The 14,580-nt window shown below is 33.9% G+C and overlaps 1 protein-coding gene across 1 annotated transcript in view; it reads left to right on the forward strand.

Moving 5' to 3' along the window:
• LOC149799904 (uncharacterized) overlaps window positions 1-14,580 on the forward strand; it is a 148,412-nt gene that overhangs the window by 48,902 nt on the left and 84,930 nt on the right. The window contains exons 13-20 of the mRNA XM_089959354.1: window positions 417-470; window positions 1,287-1,380; window positions 1,756-1,878; window positions 3,804-4,109; window positions 8,735-8,815; window positions 10,840-10,937; window positions 13,253-13,453; window positions 14,050-14,218. Coding sequence (XP_089815480.1) covers window positions 417-470; window positions 1,287-1,380; window positions 1,756-1,878; window positions 3,804-4,109; window positions 8,735-8,815; window positions 10,840-10,937; window positions 13,253-13,453; window positions 14,050-14,218 — 1,126 coding nt within the window. The remainder of the gene's footprint in view (window positions 1-416; window positions 471-1,286; window positions 1,381-1,755; window positions 1,879-3,803; window positions 4,110-8,734; window positions 8,816-10,839; window positions 10,938-13,252; window positions 13,454-14,049; window positions 14,219-14,580) is intronic.

Here is a 14,580-nt window from a genome sequence, read left to right on the forward strand (position 1 = left end):
GTTTCGGTTAAATGATATACTAATCAGTGTTATTATTCTTTAGTTTTTGTTTAATTTACATGCAATGCAAAAAGTAATAAATATTCAAACTCTTATGTTTGTAAATACAGAAATCTCTCAATATTTCACGTCATAATAACATTACAATTCTTGTTTAAGGCATGTATGGTCATGGGTCATATTTCATTACAAGGTAACAAAATTACAGGTGTCATGTATTTCATTACAAGGTAATAAAATTACAGGTGTCATGTACTTCATTACAAGGTAATAAAATTACAGGTGTCATGTACTTCATTACAAGGTGGTCTCACTATTAAGCAGTAAATAAAATGATTTCTACCAATGGCATTATAATGAAGGGATACTGTATTTTTGTTTAATCAAATGTACACTGTTAATCTTTGATATTGTAGGGACCATTTGGAGATTTTGGATACAAGGGTCCACAGGGAGATAGGGGACCTCAGGTAAGTGAGATAATTCCATAGTGCCACCACACCCTATCAGCTTAAATCATACATGGCAAAACAAGAAGACATAGGTGTTAACAAATTGTCTTGTCCAATTAGACTAATTTTATAGTGCTGCATGCAATAGCAGATACAGTCAAGCCTGGTTATATTGATTACATTGGGGGGGTGGGGTAAAAAGTGTCAACATTATCGCTTCCCAAGTAATCAGGGTTCATAAAAACTGATAACATAATTCTAAAGATGTCCTTGACCTTTATTCCTGTCTCTTACTCTTAGTTTTACTAGAAAATTGCCAACAAACAGGTTGTAGTTTTAAGATCAATAATTGCTTTACTTGTATACAGTTTTTTTTAATAATAAGTGTTGTGATTTCACATTTTAGAAATAATCAGACTCAAGCTGTAGAAAAAGAGCAGCGTTATTAATAAATTATTCACAAGTGTGTACATGTATGTGCACTCTCTGAAATAAAAATACAATATCTACTCCATTTTCTTTTTTAATTCCATAGTCAGTGTATATTTTGCAATGAACAGATCATAGTTTTAATATTTCTCAGTAAATAAAATAACTTTACCTCCTGAAGAAAAAAATACGAACTTATCTAAGACCCACTGGCCAGACCACCAGTAACCTATTTATAGCTAAAACACTAATAATAATAATTAATAATAATAATAATAGTAACATGTTTAAAAACGTTGTATGAATGATTATAAACAAAAAGAGTAACAAACAACAAATATGAAGTTAAGAAAAGAATGATAAAAACACAAATGTTGATTTTGAATAAAAAATATTGTCCTTCAGGGTCCTAAAGGTCAGGTGGGAGGTGGAACTGGTCGTAAAGGTGACAGAGGGCCTCAGGGACCCCCTGGACCTAAAGGTCCCCTAGGATTCCCAGGTGAGACAGCTTGATTTTCTATTGCATATTTTCATGTGACCACTTGGCAAGATGTCTAAAGGGATGACGATAATGATAGTGATGCCAGTGGTGGTAGCAATTGTTGTAAATGATGATGAAAGAAGTGATGGTATTGGCAGTGGTAGTGATGAAGATTACAGAGATTATGATGACTATGATGTTGTTGGTTATGCCTGTAATGATAACAGTCACAAAGCAATGTTGATAATGATGATATAGAGTATATACAGTAAGGATGAGAATTCACATTACAAGTGGATGGTGTTGGTGGTGGTAGCTATTGGTGTTGATGATATTGATGTTTACAGATTCATACGCTTCAACATTTTCCTCCATTTCTCTTTTACCCAACAGGATTGAATGGACTCCCTGGCCCCAAGGGTTATGTAGGACCTGTTGGTCTACCAGGACCTGATGGACTACCAGGAGAAGATGGGCCCCCAGGAGAAAGTGTTGAAGGAGATATCGGAGATCAAGGTCAGCTAATTTATATTTTGTTTATTACCTTTTTGACAGACTCATGAATTGTGCTTCTTGGGCAACATATGGGATCTCCAACCACAAAATAAAAGTGACAAGAATGAAAACATTTTTTTACACTCTGGACTATTTGGTAACCCTTGTGTCTGTTAATCATTTGTTAATCTTTATATCTGTCCATCCTTCCATCTGCCATTCATTAGTGCCACTAGTCCCACAGGTTTTCATGGATTGCCATGCATATTGACAAATCACTTTGCTTTGCAAATTTTATCACATGACTGGACTGTTTATCTTGTGGCAATGTATGACACAATCACATTAGCATGACTAGTGCTACATTTATTGATGGATCACCCAGAAACTTGTAAATCAACTGAAGATATGCATCCCAACAAATCACATTGCGCCTGCAAAGTTTTGTTAGAGTTATTACCCTTTACAGTCTGGTAGCTTGATGCAGTGTATGAAAATAATAACCCAGTCTTAATTGTGCATCTACTACTGCAGTTTGACTTGCTTTTTTATGGATGACTGTGAAATCTGGTGCATATTATTGGTCCTCATCTAAAGATGCACATATTGACAAATCTTTGTTCTCCTCGATTTTTTGTAAGAGTTATTGCCCTTTTTGACTTGCAGTTTATGTATGACAGAATTTGGTGAATGCAACTACTCTTCCAGTTTTTATTTGATTGCTTTGATATTAAGTAAATTTTATGATTATCATCAAAAGATATGCATGTTAACAAGTCATTGTACTCCCTGTGTTTTCAAAAGAATTATGCATCATGTGGTAGGGGTAAGGTTGCAAAGGAGGCAATCTAAACTATATTCCTCTAAAAGGAGACAGTGTACAAAGTTTTTAGGTGATGAAATTTGCTTTTACACCACATTAAATTTAATCTGATGAAATAATATGCATCTCATGAAATAATAGCTCTGTTATTAGACTTACTGAAGTGTAAATAGGTTTCAAGACATGGACAGACAACTTTAAATATGTTAATGTATACTGAATCATACATTGGATGTGAACTCTTGATGTATACCTCAAATAGTTTTGAAGATATTAACCAGATAAGAATGTGACCCAGATATGTAATAAAAATGGGGATAATACTACAAATGTTTATCAAAACACACTCCATTATTACAGAACACAATGCATAGTGACGTTGCAAAAACATTCATATGTTTCAGTAAGATATCTGATGGGGTTCAGGAGAAATTACTATATGTACTTCCTTATAAGTCTAGTCCAACTGCAAACTGCACAGACCCAGATCTTCTGTCACATAATGTACTGGCAGATCTGGGTCTGTGAAGCTTGTTAGGAGTAATCAGTAGAACAAACAACATAGACCCTGATATGCAGGCACATTATGCTATGGGAGAACGTGATCTTTCTTGTTTGCAGTTTGACTTGAATTATAAGTGAGTATATATGGTAACAACAGTGTGATAGATAGATAGACAAGTTTACTAATGGTTGGGTTGAGGATGCAGTTATCAAGTTCATTCCACACTGATGTAGCATTGGTTAGAGCATCTGCCTCAGGTGCAGAAGGTCATGGGTTTTGATCCCTGGCAGAGTCATACCAAAGACTTACAAAAATGGTACTAAAGCTGCCTTGCTTGGCGCTCAGCATTAAGAGGTTAGTGTTAGGACTGGTCAGCCTATTGTCAGGATAATGTGACTAGATGTGACATCATGCTACATGTCTGTGGCATGATGCCCCAGTGCTAGATATCACTGTAAACTGCCACACTGCAGACATCGTAGCGATATGACTGAAAAATTGTAAAAGCTATGTTAAAAATCCAAATCACACACACACACACACTGATGTAGCATTATTTCATTCAAGGTCTCATTTGTATGCCCATTAGTACTGTCAGTACTTTGATATTTATTTCAGGTCCCTTGGGCTCAGATGGCAGACCTGGTCTTCCTGGTTTACCTGGAGTAGATGGAACTAAAGGAGAAAAGGGAGAAGCTGGACTGAGAGTCCAGGGACCACCAGGTTTACCTGGACTTCCGGGGCTGGATGGGCGTGATGGATTTGTTGGTGAAATAGGTTACCCTGGTGATGTTGGTGAACCTGGAATACCTGGGGAGGGACTGGACATTGAAGGCCCTGAGGGAGTGCAGGGTCTTCCTGGTGATGTAGGTCTCCCAGGCCAGCCAGGTCTTAATGGCTTACCTGGAAGAGATGGGCTGAAAGGTAACAATATTACAATCATGTTCTAGATGGAGGCACTAAACATTTCTTGTCTCATTGTTTGCTCACCTCTGCATAATAGAGACACTGTACTAACGCTGTCTATGGTGTCTGCACATATGCAAGTACAGTAGAACCTGTCTTGAAAGACCACCCCTTCTGTCAAAAAGTAATGATCTCTCAAGACAGGTGGTCTCTCATAACAGGTCATAACACTATATAATCAATAAATCTGTGCATGGAGATCCTGGTCTCAAAACAGGTGGTCCATCATAGCAGTGATCTCTCAAGACAGGTTTTTCTGTATATGCATACATGCATCCTCGCTGCATCTCTACCATTCTTGATTCCTAGAATATGAGCAACATTTGGAGAGGTTTCATATCACATACCCTGCATACATGTCATTATACCTGGAATCATCAGCATTTGGAGAGGTTTCATATCACATACCCTGCATACATACCATTATACCTAGAATAATCAGCATTTGGAGAGGTTTCATATCACATACCCTGCATACATACCATTATACCTGGAATCATCAGCATTTGGAGAGGTTTCATATCACATGCCCTTCATGCATACCATTATACCTGGAATCATCAGCATTTGGAGAGGTTTCATATCACATACCCTGCATACATACCATTATACCTGGAATCATCAGCATTTGGAGAGGTTTCATATCACATACCCTGCATACATACCATTATACCTGGAATCATCAGCATTTGGAGAGGTTTCATATCACATGCCCTGCATACATACCATTATACCTGGAATCATGAAATTTGTGAGAGGAAGCATCTAGGCCAGTAGTATAATCTCATCACAAAAGTATATTATTGTAACCTCTGTTTCACCATTCACTGACTTAAATATTGTAATTCAACTATTCATCATAGAATTGATCATATAACTGATTGTATGCATCTCATTTAGTAACAGACCACTCCAGTGGTCAAGTGGTTAGAGCATCTGCCTCAGATGTGGGAGGTCATGGGTTTGAACCCTGGCTGAGTCATACCAAAGATTTGTAAAAATGGTACTATCAGCTTTCTCGCTTGGTGCTCAGCGTTAAGATGTTAGTGTGAAGACTGGTCAACCTGGTGTCAGGGTAATGTGAATGGGTAGGACATGATGCTATATGTCTGTGGCCCCAGTGCTAGACATTATTATAAACTGTCACACTGCACACATCGTAGCAATATGACTGAAAATGTTTTAAAGCTACTTTAAAAATCCAAAACACATGCACTTATTTAGTAACATGCCCATGAAAATTAAAGGTCACTGTGACTTACATTTCATATTGTACTGGTGTCTAAAAAGGTATTGTGTTTTAGCTTGTGACCACCTTTTTTCAGGCATAAGAATCTTAAGGGAATTCTCTAATCTCATGGAGTTTAATTAATGGCTGAAAACAGTTTGGTCCAGACTGATTAAAATTGAAGGATTTCACATATGGTGATATGTAGTGTCAGGGGAACTCATATGCATTTCAGGGAATTTTGAAACTTGTCATTCTCATGCCAGTTTTCTGCTTGCCGTGCTCATACTGTCTTATCTAGAATCCTGAAACTTGATGAGGAGAAACAGCCTTGCTAAGGACTGCTCCCTCTTTGCAGAAGTAGGTCAATATGGTCAATATTTTACTTTGAATTTGGGTTAAATTTCTTTGAGCACTCTCTATGCTAGAATAATGCAATTAATGATGATCTGCACCTCTATTTGTACTATACTATTTCAACAAAAAAAGTTCATTGCGACCTATATTTCATATGTTCCGGGCTTTGGTTGCTGGTTTTGCATTTAGCTCATGACCAGTGGTTGTTAGTATGCTGTATGCATACTAGCCAACTTGTCAAGCGCTACATCCATATTTCAAAAAGAGGTCTCCATGACGTATATTTCATACTTCAATGACTTTGTCAAAATTTTGTTTTTAAAGTTCATTTATGGGTGCTGTCAGTGGTCAGATCATGCAACTTGGTGAGGGGATTCATCTTGACAAATACAATACCTATTTTATAAAAAGAGGTCACTATAATGTATACTTCATGCTTCAATTACATATATTTCATACATCAATGACCTGTCAAAGTTTGTGTTTAAAGTTCATGTGTTGGGCACCATCAATGTTCAAAACTTGGTGAGGGGATGCATCTTACTACAACTGTATTACAAAAAGAGTTTTTTTTTAAATGTATATTTCTTGCTTCAAAGACATAGTTGAAATTTTGTGTTTAAGGTTCATTTATTGGGTGCTGTCAATATTCAAATCAGAAACCTGTCACTCCAAGATCACTCAAAAAATCTGTGACTATCATCCAGTACAATGTGGCTCCTTGTGGTGGACAATGATAATAGCTTCTGAAGCAGGTTTTAAAAAACAGAACTGAAATGAAAAGCACAACAAAATTAATCGTTGGTCTTTATCAATTCATTATCGTATCTCTACTTTGATTTCAAAGAAAAGAATGTTCTTATTAATTCTATTGTCTTTTATGACTTGTCACAGTATGTCTGTATGCATATGGTTTATTGGCATGTCAGCACAATACTGACTATATTGTACCAATTAAATGTTAAGATAAACAATTTTAAAACTTAAGTTAGAAAAGGGTCAGCTTTTCATTATCATGAACTCATTTCTGCATGGTATTCAAGTTTACAGTGATGCAGAGACTAAATGTGTAATCATTGAGTACCATATGTATTCGCTTATAAGACTAGTCCAATTGCAAACTGCATACAGATTTGCCATCACATAATGTATCAGCAGATCTGGGTCTGTGCAGTTTGTTAATAGTAATCAGTAGAACAAACAAAATAGATCCTGATCTGCCATAGCATAATGCACTTGCATGTTTGTTTGCAGTTTGACATAACATAAATGGGTATATACAGTATGTTCTGGTTGAACAATGTCATGTTTGCAGTTTGACATGACAAATGGGTATATACAGTATGTTCTGGTTGAACAATGTCATGTTTGCAGTTTGACATGACATAAATGGGTATAAACAGTATGTTCTGGTTGAACATTGTCATGTTTGCAGTTTGACATGACATAAATGGGTATATACAGTATGTTCTGGTTGAACATTGTCATGTTTGCAGTTTGACATGACATAAATGGGTATATACAGTATGTTCTGGTTGAACAATGTCATGTTTGCAGTTTGACCTGACATAAATGGGTATATACAGTATGTTCTGGTTGAACATTGTCATGCTGGACTTCATTAATATACTACAACATAATTCTTGCTTACGATTGTGACTGAAAACTGCAAAGACCCAGATCTGCCATCACATATTCTGCTGGCAGAGCTGGGTCTGTGCAGTTTGTAAAGTGTTATCAGTAGAATAAACAGTATAGACCCAGATCTGCCATCACATATCCTGCTGGCAGAGCTGGGTCTGTGCAGTTTGTAAAGTGTTATCAGTAGAATAAACAGTATAGACCCAGATCTGCTTTCATTATTGTTTGCAGTTGAACTTAATATTTAAGGAATATATCTGGTAGTTCAACCAGTGTGGAATATCTTGTAATAAATTTGCCTCTGTGTTGACTGTATATCTTGGGACTCTTTAAAAATTGGGACACCTTAAATTCTTTTCAAAAAATAATTTTTGTAAAGCTCAGCAAGTTTTCAAACAATTTAATTCAATAATGTTTGTCATTGGGTTAAGCTTTGAGACACTTGTTTTGTATACTATTCCATGGGTTTAGTTTCCTTGTTTAGCTATAATGATTAGTTAATTATCCTTATTATGATTAGTTAATTATCCCCATTATGATTAGTTAATTATCCCCATTATGATTAGTTAATTATACCTATTATTAGTTAATTATCTCTTATTAGTTAATTATCCCTATTATTAGTTAATTATCTTTATTATGATGAGTTAATTATTCTTATTATGATTAGTTAAGTATCCCCATAATGATTAGTTAATTATCCCTATTATTAGTTAATTATCTTTATTATGATGAGTTAATTATTCTTAGTTAATGATCCTTTTTATGATTAATTATCCCTATTATGATTAGTTACTTTCATTATTATGATTTCTAAACCTGATTAAGTTGATTGAATAATACATGTGCTTTTGCTGAAAAGGTTTAGTTAATGGTTGTGCAAACATCAGGTTTTTTTTTACAGCAATATCATGTTTTTTTATTCATTTAGCCATTAAGATGGTGTGTTCATCATTGTAACTTAAAAATGAAGTAAATGCGATTATTCTATGACATTTCCCCTATTAATTAATTTTTTTTTAAAATGATATTTTGTAACTTAATTATTTCAAATAATAATTGTTTATTTTTATATGAACAGTATAACTTAAATGTATTGTGCATACTTATGGTACTGTACAAGTGCAAAGCATGATAGAAGCTTGTTTCATTCATGACAAAATGACAACAATGTTTGCAGATCATGGTGTTGAATATTTTAAATAATGAAATCAGTGCCTGATGTGGTGTGTCTTTCTGTTTAAATCAATATAATATTCAGATGAATTATTGAAAAGCTGCTAAATAAGTGCATGGAGTTATTGAGATCAACAATCTAACAAATGTCATTCTAACAGAGTTATTTGCCATTATTCAGGTCTGAGGGGAGATGACTGTGGAATCTGTCAAGGTGGTTTGCCTGGATTGAAGGGAGAACCAGGAGAGTCGGGATTTCCAGGTAATTCTTATGAACAGTTCTCATAGTGGACTTAAGCTTGCATCATTTTGGCATGTATTGGAGTTTTTCCTGTAAAATTGGGTGGCTGTTGGTCAGGGGACCATTCTTGAGGGGGACCACTGTATTTGGCATTAACATTTAGATGTGTCTGTTTTGATATGTACCTTCAGGTTGTTCGTTTTGTTTTAAAATGAAGAACCATGAAAACAATCATAAACCCATTGCTACTGCGTAATCAAACAATCTATCTCTGTAAGAATGTGTCTGTCTGTCTTTTATGAATGGTTTACAATTCAGAACTATAAAAACAAGGAATCTGTTAGATTCCTATTACATTTCCAAGGTCTAAAAATAATCTGCTTAATTGTGAGCCTGTTTCATCACCTGTTCAGTCATGTTTATTTTTTAACTGGGCATGCCTTCGGTATTTCAACAAAATAGGGTTTTGCTCTTTGTAAATGACCATTTTAATATAAATACTAATATTAATATCATATTTATTTTAGACAAGGCCATAAATGAGTATACTTGGTAATAAGGTTATATTTGTCCGATAATGAGCCAACTCCTGCTTTCTGACAAATGTGTTAGGCTGATCTGATGGGATTTTTATGAGAGAAATAATGTACTGATAATAGTATTAATGATACTACTTAAACATCAACAATAAAAAACAACAACAAAACAACAATAATAATAATAACAATAACTATATTAGTAGTAGTAATAATGATGCTGATGATAATACTAATGATGATAATAATAGTAATAATAATAGTAATGATAGTGAGTAACAAAAACAATAATTGTAGCAATAATGCTAATTATATAATTAGTAGTAATAATAATGAAATATCAAGGACAAATATAAAAATAATAACTATGATAGTATAAACATAAATAATAAAACAATAATGATGTCTAGTCTACTTAAGCTTTTCCAGACACCATTGAACAAACTTTTATGTTTAACTGTCAATTTCATGTACAGTTACTCAGATATGAAATGTCAAAATATACAAATTTCTCATTCATTAGTCTGACCTAAATTTCAGCAACAGAACTAAAAAATCTTGACTTAAATTTAAGTTTATAATCCAGCAATTTAACTGGTTGAAATTTAAGCCCAACTTAAACTGATAAATTGATTTTCTATCCATTAGACACTGGGTAAGTTTGATATGCAAGGCTATTTTATCAACATGCTTAACAGTTTAATATGTATTCTTTGCAAGGGAGTTTTCTACTAATCCAAATGCACAGCAACCATAAACTAAGCTTTCTTAAATATGCTTGTATTCCTATCTATAATGTGTTTGCATAATAAATATCATAAATCTCCATTAATAGATATTTTGGTAATACTAGTTCACTATAAGGCACTTCAGTTAAATAGTATTCATGTTGTGATGAGCATATGGTCATGGATAAATAATAATAATAATAATAATAATAATAATAATAATAATAATAATTGCAATAATAATAATAATAATAATAATAAAAGTCTTGCATTGGGTGGTTTCTTCTGTTCATCTTTTTGTGACTGGTAATATTTGTTATACTTTTCCAGGTTGGTCAAACAATTTGATTTTTAATAATAATAATAATAATGATGATGATAATACTGTCCATGTTATAAGGAGGGTGTGATCATGGATTCCATTTCATTAAGTGGTAATAATAATTTATATGATTCGTGTATGTATTTCATTATGAGGTAATCTGATTATTCTCTGGACATTGACATAGTGAGAGAATACTGTATTTCTTTATCCAATGGGGTTAATCCAATAAACTTATAACAGTAGATTTTGCTGGATAAACCAGATTAGGCCTATAAATAATCAAGGGCAATTTAAGTATCATAATCCAAGTCTTCTTAATAAAACTCATTACAGTTGGTATTTTTCTCATCAATACTTGGAATACAGCCAATAAAATTTACATGTAAATAAAATTCTTTTCAATTCAGGTTTGCTAAATTTAAACATTATCACTATGGTAACATTTTTTTATATTAGGTGCACCTGGCTATGAAGGTTTCCCTGGAGAACAAGGACCCCCAGGAGATTTTGGGGACACAGGAATCATGGGATTGGAGGGACGCAGTGGAAATGAGGTAAGTCACTTGTGTCCTTGTACCTGTTTGTTATAACTTTTCTTCAAAAGGACAGAAAAGAATTGACAATATTTTTAAGTGTGGAAAATGTAAATGCATATGTAATTAATTACATTTCATAGAATAATTATTTTTGGCAAGGATTTAGCAAATGAGTATTACCAGGAAAAATGTATTGCAATATATTGCAATACAGCATGTTTGTACTGTGATATGTATCAATACATGTTGGTCATTCACAACATTAAGGAGTGTAGCACTAATTTGTTAATTGTGTAATATAATTAGCAGTTTTCTTGCATAAAATCTGAACAAGAAAATAATATCTCTTGCTTTTTATTTCACCTAAACACCAGCTAAATATAATAATTACATCAGTGATTTAGAAAATAATAAGCACATTAACAATAGTGAAAACTTCTACAAGAAGGAAAAAAATATTCAGCAGAAGAGTTATAGAATTATTTTGCCTGATTAGAAAGATCATTTGGTCAAGAAACTAAACTGGTTAAAAGGTTCATATATTGCAGTATTATCAGGATGCTAGGGGAAAGCATGATTTTATGTCCTTTTGACTTTTAAATACATATCTGGGATAATTTTCTTGTAGAAGACTTGTCTAGATGGTAAACATATTGTGGATGAACACCAATGCCATGTTAAAGAATCCCTTGTTCGACACAGCACTATATGGATGTAAGTTGTGAACGATGAAACTGATAATGGCAGGAGTGATAGCTGTGGTTCTTGGTGATGAATTTTTTGTATTTAGTCTGCAAATAGCATAGCTGCAATTGATGGTTGCCAACCTGAAACATTTGCTTCATTTTTATTGGAACCTTTGGCTTTTGTGTGAGGGGTTTTCTTACTTTGATGTACAGTACTGGTGGACAGAACTGATGGATGGTGATGCTGTAGATGAACTGAGATGTTGTCATACCATCTGCATGTTTGATTTCAGTTTTGTGCATATTACACACAGCAACAGTTTTGTCAAGCATATTGCTGCCATACTCCCTGTTTAGTTCAAAATTATTCCAAATAGAACTCTTTGCTCTTGGGTTTTTCACTAGCTCATATTTAGTAACTGCCATGTTGGTAATAAAGCTAAGTCTAATGGAAGACAGAGGCATGCTCAAAGTTAGTTCTGGACAGTCTAATAGAATTAAAGAAAAAAACAACGGTTTACTGGTATTTCTATCCTCTTATCGCCATATACTATAGCAGGCATTTTATATTGCACTTTACCATTTTATTGGTATATAATTACACCCTTGCTTGCATGTACTTTAAGACTTTGTATTTCAAATGATGTTGAATATTGATCAGTCAGAAATCATATTAACATGGCAATGGTTCATACGAACTCGAAAAATCCTTGAATTTAAAAAAACAAACAAAAAAAACATTAGTCTTAAAAGGTCCTTGAAATAATTGAGAAATTCAGAAATATGCTCATTGATTTTATCTGAGGGAACACAAAACATTAAAACTGAATAAAATATATAACTTTTCAATTATTGTTATTTACATATTGCCTACAAAATTATAAATAGATAAAATGGAATTTGATTGGGTGGATTTGGTGACAGAGAGTGCTTTGTAGTTAACAAAGATACAGCTGGAGATGGTTCAGTTTTGGTGAAAACAAAATACTGCTTGAAAATTTTGGAAAGTCCTTGAAGATAAAAAAAAAACCTTTGGAAAGTCCTTGAAGATAGAAAAAAAAAACCTCCCCAGGGCTGTACTTGTCATGTTAAGACTGATTCAGTTGAAGAAAAATGTTGAAACAAAAGGTAGCTGATAAAGATTCTACTAATAAAAAATAAAAAAAAATAAAGAAATTCAGGACAGAATACACATTGGTCTGCTCTGCTTTTAGACATCAAACTAAAATACATTTGCTTTTTTTTAAATGGTATGTCACATGGCAGGAAAGTGAGCACATAACTAGGAATATGGTCTGCAGGCTATTTCAGACAAGAGCATGAACTCTTTAATTGTATGATTTTATCCAATGCATGCTATTTACTTCAACAGAGACTAAAGCTGCTACTAAATGTATTTAATAGTGTCTTGAATGCCACGTTAAATTTAAGAGCCAAGAGAAGCATTTAGCAGCTTTTGATCAATAAGGTAATGCTTAAGATAAATCGCTAATTAATAAAGTTAACAGTATTTTATACTAGTATTGGGTTAGCATCTTTTAATAAATGTAGACAAATTGATGGAAGACAGGCACTGTATTTGCTGAAACACAGAATATATCTTCAGTTAATTCTGTGTAATGTTTCTGCATATTACTGTTTGTCTAGGGTTTCAAAGGAGAGCGTGGAGATGTTGGACCTAAAGGTGAACAAGGTCGTCCAGGTAACGTCATTTACCCACCTCCAGAATTTCGTTCTAAGGGAGAAATCGGAGAGCCAGGTATTCCTGGACCTGTTGGAGTTGATGGACCCATGGGACCACCAGGAGATAGGGGTGATTTTGGTCTTCCTGGCCTTATGGGGCTGCAGGTACTTCAGAGCACATGCAGATCAAGGAATGAAAACTGCAGGAGTTAATTGCTTTAATGATTGATTTGGTATTGTTAATAATTGTTTCCTAGAACCATTGTTTTAGTGATAAGGAGATTTATAATATACTGTATATCTTTGGGGATCTAGAGTCTTTATTTATCTTGGAATTTCTCCAATCAAGATAATTAATAGTGGTTGCTGGAATATTGTAGTTAACATTCTTCCAAATATTGAATATTATTAATTTTTTATCTTGTTCAGCTATCCTTTCTGGGATAGACTATTTTATAAATGCTCCTTTTCAGTTTCTCTTGAAGAATTATATCCCTTGTAATCTTCTTCTGACCATTTTGAACTCTTTTTGTTGCACTTTATGATTCATGAACATTTTTGAATATTTAATTGTGTTGACCTAATGCAGACATTTGCCATGGAAATATAGTATTAACTTCAGTTTTGGATTTATAGATTGGACTAAATTGATTTCAGATGCTTTTTCTTGACTTATTGTATAACAATAATTGATTGGAAAAACAAATTTTGATTGTTATTTTCTTCATTTGATGAATATACTGTTTATTTCTTTCATTCAGGGTGATACAGGACTACCTGGGTTAGATGGTTTGGATGGACTACGTGGTCAGCGTGGCACACCAGGAAATAAGGGGCTGCCAGGAGATTCCATTGATGGTCTGCCCGGATTAAAAGGCCCTAAGGGATTTAATGGCTATGATGGAGTATCTGGTTTAGTGGGAACAAAAGGTGAGAAAACAATAATTCATTTAACTGGCATTGCCTACTTATATTGTAGATTGTTTTATTTGTTCACAAGACTCATCTGTGAACAATGCAAACTTGTCTGAGATCATAAATTGGCATGTAGATCAGGGACTATACAGTGAACAATGTAAAACCAATATGATATCATAAATTGGCATGTCAATTGGGGACTATGCAGTGAACAATGTAAAACCAGTCTGATATCATAAATTGGCATGCTGATTGGGGACTATGCAGTGAACAATGTAAAACCAGTCTGATATCATAAATTGGCATGTAGATCAGGGGCTATACAGTAAACAATGTAAAACCAGTCTGATATCATAAATTGGCATGTAGATCAG

This window comes from Sinohyriopsis cumingii, chromosome 5 (assembly GCF_028554795.1).
Source record: "Sinohyriopsis cumingii isolate HCF-2022 chromosome 5, ASM2855479v2, whole genome shotgun sequence".
NCBI lineage: Eukaryota > Metazoa > Mollusca > Bivalvia > Unionida > Unionidae > Sinohyriopsis > Sinohyriopsis cumingii.